Source organism: Peromyscus leucopus, chromosome 4, assembly GCF_004664715.2.
Source record: "Peromyscus leucopus breed LL Stock chromosome 4, UCI_PerLeu_2.1, whole genome shotgun sequence".
Classification (NCBI taxonomy): domain Eukaryota; kingdom Metazoa; phylum Chordata; class Mammalia; order Rodentia; family Cricetidae; genus Peromyscus; species Peromyscus leucopus.
In genome coordinates, this window is record NC_051066.1 from 150,537,572 (window position 1) to 150,552,189 (window position 14,618).

At 42.6% G+C, this 14,618-nt stretch overlaps 1 protein-coding gene across 4 annotated transcripts in view; it reads right to left on the minus strand.

The window, feature by feature from the left end:
- Znfx1 (zinc finger NFX1-type containing 1) overlaps positions 1-14,618 on the minus strand; it is a 49,893-nt gene that overhangs the window by 6,208 nt on the left and 29,067 nt on the right. For all 4 annotated transcript variants that reach the window (XM_028868558.2, XM_028868561.2, XM_028868557.2 and 1 more), the window contains exons 7-11: positions 5,823-5,934; positions 3,136-3,383; positions 1,676-1,815; positions 1,003-1,157; positions 397-542 (exon numbers count right to left, since the gene is read on the minus strand). In XM_028868558.2, coding sequence (XP_028724391.1) covers positions 397-542; positions 1,003-1,157; positions 1,676-1,815; positions 3,136-3,383; positions 5,823-5,934 — 801 coding nt within the window. The remainder of the gene's footprint in view (positions 1-396; positions 543-1,002; positions 1,158-1,675; positions 1,816-3,135; positions 3,384-5,822; positions 5,935-14,618) is intronic.

The following is a 14,618-nucleotide window of genomic DNA, read 5'->3' on the forward strand; positions in this document are numbered from 1 at the left end:
ACCAAGTGAGCTCCAGGAAAGGCGCAAAGCTACACAGAGAAACCCTGTCTCGAAAAAACAAAAAAAAAAAAAAGAAAACACTGTTTACATAAAAACATGATGAACTTGAACTAAGCAAGGTGTACAGTTCTATAATCCCAGCAGTCTGAGGCAGGAGGATTACAAGTTTGAGGCCAACCTAGTCTGTATGGCTCCCAGGGTAGAAGTCCTGCCTAGCATGTGTGGCCCTGGGTGCAATCTCCAGCACTGGCATGGGAGAGGAAAATAACACGGGATTCAAGGAAGAGAATAAGCACAGGAAGTCACCAATCAGCTTGAGGACTGTTAAACAGAGGCCAGGGTCTTCTCTCTCCTGTCTTCAGAGCACACCCCATCCTCTAGGAATTCTTGCTTTACCTGCTGGTGGTCCCCAATCAGAATGAGATGCTGGCAAGCTTTGCTTAGCGTGGCAATGGTGTGCGCCTCAAGAACCTCAGCAGCCTCTTCTACAATGACGATCCGAGGCTCCACCTGCTGAAGGATCTGGCGGTACTTGGCAGCACCTCAAATCAGGAAAGATGAGAGAGGCTCCTTTGAGGTGGGGCACAGAACCCAAAGGGCTACCTCTTGTCCACCTTTCCTGGGCTGGCAGACAACTAAGCCCTCCTGCTCATCTGGGACTAGAGTGGCTACTGAGAGAGAGGGTGGGCACTGAGGGAGGGTGGGCACTGAGGGAGAGGGTGGACACTGAGGGAGAGGGTGGGCACTGAGGGAGGGTGGGCACTGAGGGAGAGGGTGGGCACTGAGGGAGTGGGTGGGCACTGAGGGTACTGAGTGGTCCTGAGCTTTATGCTTGTTTGTTATTGTTTTGAGTTTTAAGCTCTGCAGCAAGAAAGAGGAAAACATCACCAAGAGTCCCCAAGATAAGGGTGGCTTGCAACGCTCTCACCATATTTTTCTTCTTCTGATGGGATCTGGACACCAAGGTGAACTTGTCCTGAACAGGTCAATCCCCCTTCCTACCTGTGGTTGTCATGCCCACAACCTGGGCATCTTTAAGGATGTGCAGGTCCTCCTGGACTCTCAGCTCAGCCATTCTTTCTGCTGAGATGCGGTACTGGCGTTCATAGCTGAGGATCCTCCGGCGAGTGTCAGCTTGGTACATCTGCAGCCATAGCCTGGAGAAGGAAGAAGCAGGAAAAGGAAGCCTTGCTTTTGTAAGTGTTTTTGAGTAAATGATGTGCCACTTCCTAAAGTGAATCCTAAAACCCTACAGAGTCAACAGTCCAGGCAGGGAGAATGAGAGATGCAGAATTACAGAAAACAGGAGTCTAAAATGGCTGGGTGGTAGTGGCACACGCCTTTAATCCAGCACTTGGGAGGCAGAGGCTGAGGCAGCCAGGACTATACAGTGAAACTCTGTCTCAAAAAACCAAAACAAACAAAAACAAAAACCAAGAAGCATCTAAAATGCCCCATAAAAGATGTTGTGAGTCATCAGGAGGTAGGAAGGAAGTCTAGGCAGGCACAGGGTACAGAGACACAGGTCTGCTGTCAAAGCTTCCCAGTGGCTCTCTACGTCTCACCTGAGCTGTATGAGGTCCTGCCCAATCTGACCCATTCCCCATTTTAGGAACACAAAGAAATTCTGTGGGAAATGATACAGACTACCTAGGCTTGGGCACCGTACCCGTACCTGTAAAGCTGCCAGCGAGTATTCAGGTCCAGCTGCCAGATGTCTTGGATGGCATCGGCCTCAGCCTCAGTCATGGTGTTCAGTTTGCGAAGCTCAACTTTCACTCTCCTCTTCATTTTCTTTCTCTGGTTACGCTGGGTCTGTAGACATCGATATCAGGCTGTGAGCCGAGGTCCCCAGCACAGAAGCAAAGGAGTTACCACCCCCAGTGAACTTTGTCTAATCCTCTCAACAGTTACTCCATCATGAGAAGCTGAACAAAGACTCTAGAACCAGCCTGGGCCACAAATCTATCTTCTCTCTTCTTAGGCGGCGTGACCTAGGGTGCTGGCTGCCAACTTGGCAATGTGAGGAACCCTGAGAAGGACCTCCACTGGCCAGCAATGGCTGTCACTGCCCATCTTACACACACTGTCTCAGATAGCATCACAACATTGCCTAACAGGTGTGTTTGTGCCACAGCCTCTCCTTCCCTTCCCCTGCTCCGTCTGAACTCACTTGGACTACTATCTATTTCTCTTTCTAGAATGGGAGTGTGTCTAAAATCACAGCAGAGGGGATTGGGCTTTTGGTGAATGTTGCCTAGAAGCAGGTGCTTAATACTGGGTTTGCCATAGGCCGGCTACAATGATCCAATGCACTCACAGTGTCTTAAGAGAAAGCACTCCCTTTCTGGCTCTGTTACTGAATGAGGTTACAAGATTTGATGAAGACTGGTGTGTGAAACAGATGTCACCACACTAAAGCCCCCATCCCAAGTGATTCAAGAGAGAAAAACCCTGAGAACTGGGCTCAGGCCTCTGCACCGCGCTCCCCCTCCCCCACTCTGTGAGGCACAGAGCATCAGATGAAAACTACTGCATCCCAATTGTCCTCCAGACCTTCACTCTCAGTAAGGGTTTCAAACTGGTATTTGGAGTAGCCAGTCTCCTGCTGTAGCACATAGTAAATGCTTAACCATGGGGAAAGCTGACACAGGACTTGCACTCACACACTCCTGCTCTAAAGTAAGTGCCAGATTCCAGGGTGACTGAAGGTCGAAGCCTGCTCTCCTGGTTTACTTTCATCCTCTGCATCTGCTGTACTGGCTGCTCAGACAACGTGGGTTGTCTGAGAAGGTACATGGAAGAATGAAGTACTGACACCATGGTGTGACGCCATGTGCCACATTCTTCTGAAGACTTCCGAGAGGCACCTGGCACCTGCTTCTTATCTAAGTTCTTGTGGGCCCCTCTGACTGACCACAGCTTTCCTACCCTCAGGTTAGGTGTAAGATGGTCCATCCACCTGCCCACCCGCCTGCCCGCCCGCCCGCCCGCCGTGAGGATGAAGTGAAGTAACAGTAGTAACAGTAGTGGTCCAACCCTGCAGTGCCTGTCTCGGCAGGACCTGACCTAAGTCTTCTTGGTAAACCTGACTCCTCTTCCCATTTTGGGCCTTAGGGGAGGAAGGGAGTTTACCTCCCACTCTTCTGTGTCTTGCTCCTGTCCAGCCGTGCTTCCAGACCCATATTGGTCTAGTCGCATGGCCAAAAGCAGTTTAGCCAACTCCTGGTCCGCCACATTCTCTTCCTTCTTTTTTCGCCGGGGTTTCACCACCTCTTCCTCTTCAATCACTCGGTCTGCTTGAATCAGGTCGGCTTCCTCGGCAATCTCGATCAGGGAACCCTCCTCTTCCCCTTCCTCCTCCTCTTCCCCTTCTGCCTGGGCTAAGAAAGGAAGCAGGTGGGACAGGAGCACCTATGAGACCTCACACACAAGACAGTTTTAATGGCAATAAGCAGTCCTGGGAAGGGAAGTGAGAGGAATGCCAGGAACAGAGACTTAACAGTTTTTGTATGTTTGTTACACTTTATGATTGTTTAAAAAAATATAAAAGGCTTTTTTTTTCCCTTCTTTTTGGAAACGGAGTTTCATTGTGTAGTCCTGGAACTTGCTATGTAAACCAGGCTGGACTCGAGCTGTTAGAGATCCACCTGCCTCTGCCTCCTGAGTGCTGGAATTAAAGGTGTGCGCCACCAGGCCCAGCCAAAAATGCCTTTTAAGAAAGGTTTTACTCTATCATATATACAAATGAGGATAAGTACAAATAAAATGTGTGAAAATCATTTATTTTTAATGTATATGGATTTTTTGCCTGCATGTATGTCTGTATACCACAAGTGTGTCTGATGCTGCTGTTCAATCCTCCAGGGCTAGATGAACTGAATCCTCTGTAAAAGCAACCAATGATCTTAACTGCTGAGCCCTCTCCAGCCTCTCACTCTGCAGTGTTTGTTTCTTCTTTGAGATAGTCTTGCTACACAGCCTAGGTTGGCCTCCAATTCCTGAGGGCTGGGATCATAATTGTGCATAACCATATGTTAAGTCCCCTGGTTTTTTAAATTGACTTTTATTATTACGTGTGTGTGTGTGTGTGTGTGTGTGTGTGTGTGTGTGTGTTGAGAAAAGTTCTCACACAGATCAAGCTGGCTTTGAAGTTGTTATACAGTTAGTTGGGTTTTTTGAAAAAGCGTTTCTCAACAGCCCTGCCTATCCTAGAACTCACTATATAGACCAGGCTAGCTTTGAACTCACAAGGATCTGTCGTCTGCTTTTGCCTACCTAGAGCTGGGATTAAAGGCGTGTGTCACTATGCCTGGCTTAAAGTTGTTCTATAGTTGAGGATGACCTTGAACTTCTGATCCTCCTACCTCTACCTCCTGAGTCCTGGGATTACAGGCATGTGCCACCATGTCCAGTGTCAGGGGTGCTGAGGATGGAGCCTACAGCTTTTGCACACTAGACAAGCAATCGACGGAGCTACAGCTCCTGCTTTAACTCCTCGGTTTCTGACAAGCACTTCCATGTTCGTACTGAACAACAGTATTCTTTAATTTGTAGTGCGCCTGTTCAGTGTATGGCTTTCCTGTGAAGTCTTTTGCTGACTGGCTCAGATTTGTTAAGTATGGGCACTGCATGTGAGTCATGTGGTTCTGGCTTTCACTGCACTCCAGCTTGCTACAAGCTGCAGGAAGATGAAATAGAGATTCAGCCATATATGATAAAGCTATACCTGGAAGAATCAAGGAATTCTTCCAGAGAAAAAGGCCAAATCTCAGGGAGTATTTGGTGTTATTCAGCTTTTAATATATCAGTTGTTTCCTGCTATGAATTTGTGTGCTCTCATAATTTCCCCAAGAACTTATAACAGTGTGGATGGATCATTCCTTGGGCATATATATTTAAAGTACTTGGATAAGGTCACATAGACAAGGCTTTCGGCCTCCTGGCATCCTGCTCCCTTTTTAGAATTTGAATTGTATATCTGCAAACATCCCCTTTAGCTAGCATCCAAAGATAGAGCCAGCTCCAAATAAAGCATCCAAAGACAAACTGACACATAGAATAGCTGGTCAGACCACCCACTAGGTGCCTGAACCCCCTGAATTATAAGGCAAACATCCTTATGAAAACATTGCCGGTCTCCTAGGCCAAGCCCTGTCTCCTAGGTGCATAGCTTTGCTCCTTGTGCAAATCAAGCTCAGATCTCCCCCCCCTTTCACATCTCTAGAGCAATTTTTAAAACAAAAGGGTTTTCTTCATACCAGGTACTTCAAGCTATGATTACAAATTGACTCCTCCCCCACTCTGTCAGAAAACAGCGGCATATAGAGGCAGTTTTATTTTAGTGACTTATAGACTTTTTTACCTAACCACCTGTAAGATTGTAGTTTGAGCACGTTTATGACAGACTTGTAACGTTTCACCTAACCACTTATAAGAATATATTTTGAGCACATAAATTCCCTTTCTGATTTATTCCAGCCCTTATCTGATCCCACCTCCTCTAGTCACCCCCCTTTTGGGTTGCAAATGAAGCTGACCACGGCAGCTCTGGGGGGACCTTGAAAGTATTGCATTGTACTGTGAAAGAGTTACTGTTGGTGAGGCTGTAGACCGGTTCCCTAGAAGACTGGAGGAATTTGGGTGGCAGAGGAATAAAGTGGATGGATGAAAGAGCTCCATATACTTAGATTCTTTTCCCTCAGATTATTCACACAGTTAGTAGCGTCTCTTCTGGACCCCTGGGAAGGAAGCTAAAGAGGCTGGACCCCAATAGTTTCTGTTATCAGTTGAAAGTGCATTGGGTCATATGAACATCTTACCTGTGCTCTCAGGTCCTGCTGGAGGAGTACTCTGAGTGAAAGAACCCACACCAAGTCCCAGCCATTCAAGCATCATGGAATGCTTCGTGGTGACACAGACCCAGTCAGTATCCTGTGAAGGAAGAATTGTCAGTCATGAGAATTCTGTGACAACCAGTATGAAGACAATGTCTCCTCAAAAGATTTAAAATTCTTTCCTGCCAGGCAGTGGGGTGCACACCTTTAATCCCTAGCACTTGGGATGCAGAGGCAGGAGGATCTCTGAGTTCGAGGCCAGCCTGGTCTACAGAGTGAGTTCCAGGACAGCCAGAACTACATAGAGAAACCCCATCCCAGGAAAAAAAATAAAAATAAAAAATAAATTCCTGAGGGCAAATCTCAAGAGCAGGTTCTTGCTTGGTTTGTATGAAGTCCTGGGTTCTAATCCAAGCATAGAAAACCTAAACCCGAACCTTAAGGTGCAGAGGCTTCTAGGTTGCTGATACATATCTGTGATCCTAGCACTTGGGAGAATGAGGCAGAAGGATGAGAGGCATAAAGGCCAGCCTCAGCTATATAGTGAGTTTGAGACCAACATGGGCTACCTGTGTCCTTGTCTTAAAAGAAAAAAATAATAAAATGAAATGTGGAGGCTACAAACCTGGACCATTTAATACCATTTACACAAAATGTTAAAATCCAAATATCTAGCCTGTCCGGACAAGTCAGGAGAACCATGGCAACAAGCCTTTGTACCAAATGGCACTGGGCAGCTAGAGGTGAGACCATGCAGGTGTTCACAGGCCTCTTGGTCCTTCTGTTTCCCATCATGCCCAGTGAGACAAGGCCAGCCACCTTGCTGAGACAGTCTTCAGGACTCCTGGCAGTGTAATTACACACTGGCTTACTTGGGATCACATTGGCACAAACCCCACATTCAGTATATGCCCCTCTCCTGTCAACTACCAAGTCCATGAGACTTCAAGGAACAATGGTAGACTTCAAGGAACAATGGCAACAGAATGCCCCTTCCTTCTGGAGTATGCAGAAGGTATGGTAAGGGAAAACACTGGACCAACAAATGTAGATCAACAAGGGACAGGCATGGTAATCCTTTGCCATGGTCTTTGGGAAACTCCCAGAGGGGCCTCAGGCAGGCCCTCACAGCAAATGCAGTTCAAACCTTTCCTGCAGTTGTAGAGGAAACCCCTACTCAGAGCAATTAAATAACCAAATGCCTATTGGAATAAATCATGCTGGTCAGGATGATGAAACAGAGAGAACAGAAAATTCAGGAAAAAACATAAAGAAAATTTTTTGGCAAACTTCTATAAATGAACAAAGACCAAAAATAACAATAAAAATAACTGGTGTTTTGTTGTCTGGTCTGGTAGACACAGGTGCTGACGTTACCATAATTGCACCAGAATTTTGGCATCCAACTTGGCCTCTTCAGGAGGTAAACGTTGAAATGTTAGGAATTGGAACATTATCTCAAGTGAAACAGAGTGCAAGATGGCTTGAATGTATAGGTCCAGAAGGACAGAGAGGAAAATTAAAACCGTATGTGGCTACCATAGCTATGAACCTGTGGGGTCGAGACCTGTTGCAACAATGGAATACTCAGATTAACATCCCTCCAATCTCAGAAACAAATCATAAACTAGCACATGTTTCTGAGAGAAATATTAAAAGATATTCTAATGAGTGGTCACCAGTCACCCATATTATACAAGAACAGGGCACAACAACTGATGATCTCCCAAAGACACCAACAGCTCTACCTTTAAAATGGTTAACAGACAAGCCTGTATGGGTTCAGGATTGGTCTTTAACAACAGAGAAACTCCAGGCTTTAGAAGAGCTGGTAGAAGAACAGTTACATGCTTAGCATATTGAAGAATCAACCAGCCCTTGGAATTCTCCTGTATTTGTTATTAAAAAGAAATCTGGTAAATGAAGAATGGTAACAGACCTTAGAGCAATTAACAAAGTAGTTCAGCCAATGGGCTCCCTACAATCTGGAATTCCTTTGCCTACTCTGTTACCAAAAGGATGGCCTCTCATAGTTATTGATTTAAAAGACTGTTTCTTTTTAATACCCTTACAAGAAAAAGACAGAAAAAGATTTGCTTTCACAGTGCCTACTTATAATAATTCTCAACCGGTTAAAAGATTTCAATGGAGAGTCCTTCCACAGGGAATGTTGAATAGCCCAACTCTGTGCCAATATTTTATACAACAGCCATTGGAAGTGATACGTAAAAAGTTTCCTAAATCTATAATTTATCATTATATGGATGATATTTTACTAGCTGACTCAAATGCAGATACTTTAGAAAGAATGTTTGAAGAAGTAAAGAAAATTTTGCCTTGCTGGGGATTACAAATTGCTCCTGAAAAGATACAAAGAGGAGATTCTATTAATTATTTAGGGTATAAAATAGAGCTACAAAAAATTAGACCCCAAAAGGTGCAAATTAGGAGAGATAGACTACAGACTTTTTTTTTTTTTTAAGATTTATTTATTTATTATGTATACAGCATGTATGACTGCAGGCCAGAAGAGGGCACCAGATCTCATTATAGATGGCTGTAAGCCACCATGTGGTTGCTGGGAATTGAACTCAGGACCTCTGGAAGAGCAGTCAGTGCTCTTAACCTCTGAGCCATCTCTCCAGCCCTAGACTACAGACTCTTAATGACTTTCAAAGATTATTTGGAGACATTTCTCATCTACGAACTATTGTTGGGGTAAAAAAATGATGAACTGAATAATTTGTTCAAAACCTTAGATGGTGACAAGGACTTAAATAGTACAAGAGAATTATCACCTGAAGCTGAGAAAGAATTGGCCTTGGTAGAAAAGAAAGTACATGAAGGACACGTGGATCGTACTGATACAAAGCTGGATTGCATTTTGGTTATTTTACCATCTAGGCATTCTCCTACAGGAATATTAATGCAGAGGGAAGATATTATATTGGAATGGATATTTTTACCAAATAAACCAAATAAAAAATTAAAAAAACTTATGTGGAAAAAAATCTCTGACTTGATTTGGAAAGGAAAATTGAGACTTCGTCAGTTAGCAGGAATAGACCCAGCAGAAATTGTCGTACCTTTAACTAAGGAGGACATTGAAAAATTATGGACAGAAAGTGAACCCTGGCAAAGAGCTTGCAGTAATTTTTTGGGAGAAATTAACAGCAAATATCCCAAAAGCAATAGAATTGATCTTATAAAGAGAGCTGATTGGATCTTGCCTCGAACTGTACGGGAAAAACCCATATCTGGAGTTCGTACATTTTATACAGATGCCAACAAACAAGGAAAGGCAGGTTACAAATCAGAAAATTTAAGTAAAGTGGTTCAAAGCCCTTATAATTCAGTTCAAAAATCAGAATTGTGTGCTATTCTGTTGGTATTAATGGATTTTTCAGAACCTCTCAACATAGTAACTGACTCTCAGTATGCTGAAAGAGTGGTATTACATATTGAGACTGCAGAATTTATCCCTGATGCTTCAGAATTAACTTCACTCTTTATTCAATTACAAGATACAATCAGTAAAAGGAGTCATCCTTTATATATAACTCACATCCGATCCCATACTGGTCTGCCAGGCCCTCTAGCACATAGTAAAGGATTAAAAAAGGATTTTTCCATAACCTGGCAACAAGCCAAAGAAATAGTAAAGAAATGTCCTACTTGTTCCTTCTACAATCAAATGCCATTACCAGCAGGATGTACCCCAAAGGGTACTCAGAGGAATGAAATCTGGCAGATGGACATGTTTTACTTTGCAGAATTTGGAAAATTGAAATATGTACACCACACCATCGATACTTATTCAGGATTTCAATGGGCAACTGCTTTGAGTTCTGAAAAGGCTGATTCTGCAATCACTCATTTGTTAGAAGTTATGGCCATCGTGGATATACCTGCACAAATCAAAACTGACAATGCTTTGTCATATGTCTCTGTTAAAATGAAACAATTTTTTGCTTATTATAATATAAAGCCTATTACAGGTATACCACATAATCCTACAGGTCAAGCAGTTATAGAAAGATAAAACGGAACTCTAAAAGATATGCTAAAATAAACAGAAAGGGATAACAAACCCCCCCAGAAGTAGACTGCATAATGCTCTATTAACTTTGAATTTTCTCAATGCCAATGAGAAAGAAACAACAGCTGCAGAGACACATTGGATAATAGAAAAAACTACAGAATTAAATCAGCCTGTATACTTTAAGGATGTGCTGACCTCAGAATGGAAACCAGGATATGTGTTACGTTGGGGACAAGTTTTTGCTTTTGTTTCTACAGGAGAAGATAAGCTGTAGATACCATCAAAATTGATAAAGGTTCGATTTGAATAAGAGACACCTCTTAATTAGAGGAGGTGATAGTTCATCAACCAGCATGACCATCCAATTTAAACTAACTTATACCAATAACACATGCCTTTTCATTTAATCAGATAACTTGCCAAAAAGGAACCTCCCCAAAATTAGTCTGGGTGAAGGTTTTTATTTTTGTCTTTTAGGAGAATGAAGGCTAAGGAATCTGAAGAACACTGGATAAATGAGACAACTGAAGAAAAAGGACAAATCATCTATCCCAGGAAACTGTGTAAAATGGCCTATTGGCATATCATCTATAAAAAATTTTATAAGTCTTCCTAAATGTTTGTTTCTGCTCTTCTCTGCTGTGGGATGGTCTGTATGTCAAACTGCTCTGATTGGTCAATAAATAAAACACTGATTGGCCAGTGGCTAGGCAGGAAGTATAGGCAGGACTAACAGAGAGGAGAAAAGAAAGAACAGGAAGGCAGAAGGAGACACTGCCAGCCTCCGCAATGACAAGAAGCATGTGAAGACACCAGTAAGCCATGAGCCACGTGGCAAGGTATAGATTTATGGAAATGGATTAATTTAAGATATAAGAACAGTTAGAAAGAAGCCTGCCATGGCCATGCAGTTTGTAAGCAATATAAGTCTCTGTGTTTACTTGTTTGGGTCTGAGCAGCTGTGGGACTGGCGGGTGACAAAGATTTGTCCTGACTGTGGGCCAGGCAGGAAAACTCTAGCTACAAATGGCGCCCAACGTGTTGGCAAGAGTTTCCACCTAAAACCTGAGAAAAAAGAGCCTAAAATGGATCCAAAAACAGTTCCTAGTTGTTTCTCTCAAGCTAGTGGGAGCCTGCGTGTTTGAGCTACTATGGCGGGTTCCTGGTGTGTGCACTCAACCTGCAGTATGGCGGGAATGAGGCCTCTGCAAATGGCACATTAAGCTGGGCCTCTGCAAGTGGCACATTAAGCTGCGTGGTGAATTTAGTCTTTGCTAGTACAAAACAAAAAAAAGAGGTTTCTGGGCTACACGCTGCTTTGATAAAAGCATAGACCCAGGATGGCTCCCAGAGCTGGCGGAAAACGTACCACTGCCATGTTGGGAAGCTGAAGTAGGAGGAGCCAGCAGCCACACAGCTGTTTCAGGCTTAGAAGGCTGCAGTTTAAAGCAATAGGCTCAAGGTAATATAAAAAATAAGCCATGTAAAGATAGCTACCACACAGAGAATCTGGATTATGTTCTCTTTGATATTTGTAACTGAAGAAAAACATTTGATTGCAAAAGCTCTTGAGTTATACCAAAATGTATATTTTAAAGGTACCTTGACTTCAAAATTTGGATGTAAGAATATGTTGCTTTGGAAAGGAGGCTCTGATTTTGTTTCCACAGAAAGCCAGAGGCTATGGATTTGTTCCAGATTAAGATACATCAGGTTTGACCAGCCAAGACCCCCTGAAAGGTCTCTGATGACACCAAGCCCAGATGATCCAACATCCAGAATCGTTTCAAGGCAACTGGCTCAGACGATACACCCTCACGGACTACTCCATAATCCTAAATTTTTTTTTGTGTCCCCATAAGATACAGTGCCCCCCTACAGCAGGAAGTAGTAAGAGAAGTTATGCCCAAATTCCCAAATATACCAACCTGGCTTTGGAGATGTGTAAAAGTTAAAACCTTCCTCTTTAAAAAAAAAGAAAAAAGAAAAAGGGGAAGTGCTGTGGAATGGTCTGTATGTCAAATTGCTCTGATTGGTCAATAAATAAAACACTGATTGGCCAGTGGCTAGGCAGGAAGTATAGGCAGGACTAACAGAGAGGAGAAAAGAAAGAACAGGAAGGCAGAAGGAGACACTGCCAGCCTCCGCAATGACAAGAAGCATGTGAAGACACCGGTAAGCCATGAGCCACGTGGCAAGGTATAGATTTATGGAAATGGATTAATTTAAGATATAAGAACAGTTAGCAAGAAGCCTGCCATGGCCATACAGTTTGTAAGCAATACAAGTCTCTGTGTGTTTACTTGTTTGGGTCTGAGCAGCTGTGGGACTGGCGGGTGACAAAGATTTGTCCTGACTGTGGGTAAGGCAGGAAAACTCTAGCTACACTTCTCTAAAGAAATTTAATACTATTGGTCTTCTTGTAGTCCCAGTTCAATTAAATTTTAAAGCTGACTTTGGAGTTGGAGAATGGCTCCCTCCTTTAAACTCAAGCATGTTGTTAAAAGGAAAATACAAACTTCCTGTATCATGCCACAAGAAAAGAGCCATCTTCTGCTATGGGACAGGAGAAAAACCAAATTAATTAAGGGACTATTCTATTACTAATCTCAACTCTTTGATTCTATTCTGATTCTTTAAATTTTTATTAAAGTATGAATTTTATATCAAAATTTACAAGATTAATATATATATATATATATTTATATATACACATTTTAAACTTTGTTAAGATATGAATGGTCATATAGAGTACTAACTAATTCTAGAAAAAAGGCTTCAATTAGCTGCATATATGTCTTTGTGTTAGAGTCTCTTATCAGTTTTCTGCAGGAAATCATGGCCAGGCCTAACATCAACCAAAGTCTCCAGGAAGAAGATGGGGCCCCACAACAACAATTCCACATGGACAATAATAACATCACTAAGCTGACAAACATCATCTACAGATCAACTTTGAACTACAAGATGCTCAGAGCAATTTTGAGATGACTAGCTGAGATGATCCAGTCTCAAAGACTACTTGAATAAGGACCTGAGATAAACCCTGAACTTTGGCATTATACACAGACTAGATAACGAAAGATATAGTTACCTTTCCTAGAATTTGATAATTAACCTAAAATTTTTCTTTTCAGGATAAAGATACCTTCGCCCATACCCAGCAGGAAGTAATTTTAAGAAAACAATGCCCACATTCCCAAGAGTAGGATGGGAGGTTTTTGGTCATTTAATGAGTTATGGACATTGTCATTGTTTATGATGGTTGGTTACAAGTTGTTAATTGTTAATGGTCAGGAAAAAAGCTGAACATGGAGATTAGATTCAGAGGTTTTGTTTAAAAAAGAAAGAGAAAAGAATATAGATATGAGGTAGATCACTGAATTTATTCTGAGAAAAAAAGATAAAGAATAATAGGATAAATGGGTAAATCCCTGAATCTACACTAAAAAGAAACAGAGGAAGATATAAAAATGACAAAAGGTAGATTACTGAATCTATTATGAAAAGAAAAAATACTTTTAAAAAGGAATTACTTGTTTTAAATAAGTAATGAAAATTTTTTGTCTGAATTTGTCAAATGTTACTGGACTGGACATTGTTATATATTAATGGAGTTTTTTGTCTGAATCTGTCAAATGTTAATGGACTAGACATCGTTAATGTAATTTTGACTGTGTATATTGTATACACTTATTGGACATAATTTTTCCTTTATTAGTTATAAGCTTTTTAAAATTTTAGACAAAAAAGGGGAAATGTGGTGGTATTGTGTTCCCCAAAATACTGTGCACCCTAATAAACTGGCTCAATAAATTATCTGGGGTCAGAGACAGAATAGCCACTAGATACAAGGCTAGAAAATGGTGGCACTCACACCTTTAATCCTAGCACTCCAGAGGTAGAAATCCCTCTGGATCTCTGTGAGTTCAAGGCCACATTGGAAACGGCTAGGCATGGTGACACATGCCTTTAATCCTAGGGAGTGGTGGTAGAAAGCAGAAAGGTATATAAGGCATGAGGACCAGAAACTAGAAGCATTTGGCTGGTTAAACTTTCAGGCGTCTAGCAGCACAGTTCAGCTGAGATCCATTTGGATATGAGGACACAGAGGCTTCCAGTCTGAGGAAACAAGACCATCTGAGAAGTTGGCCAGGTGAGGTTAGCTGTGGCTTGTTCTGTCTCTCTGACCATCCAGCATTTCACCCCAATAACTGGCCCCAGGTTTGATTTTATTAATAAGACTCTCTAAGATTCCTACTACACTTCTGATTATGATTTTCTTCCATATGACACTTATAACTGGGCACGATGTCATAAGCCTATAATTCTAGCCTCTGGGAGGTGAGGGCAGGAGGATTAGGAGCTCCAGGCCCTCATGGGCGTGGATTACATAATAAATGCAAGGCCAACCTGTTAGAAATCCTAGCCACTCCCCCAGCTACACGAGTGAGAGTGTGCTGTCCAATAGCCAGGCAAGATGCTTAGTCAAATGAGGGCCTTACGTCCTACATAATCTGTGCGGTGTGTGATCACGTCATTTACTTGCAGTGTGATCAAGTAATCTATGCGCACACATGGTATAGCTATGTTAGCCCATATGCGCGTGTGTGTGGGGGGACCTATAAATGTGGGTTCCACCTACTCCTCCCCTCTCTTCCTGCACGATCATTCCATAGGCCTATGCACACCCCTTCTATTCCCTTCCCTCAATAAACTCCTATAGTGGGTTTTGCTGT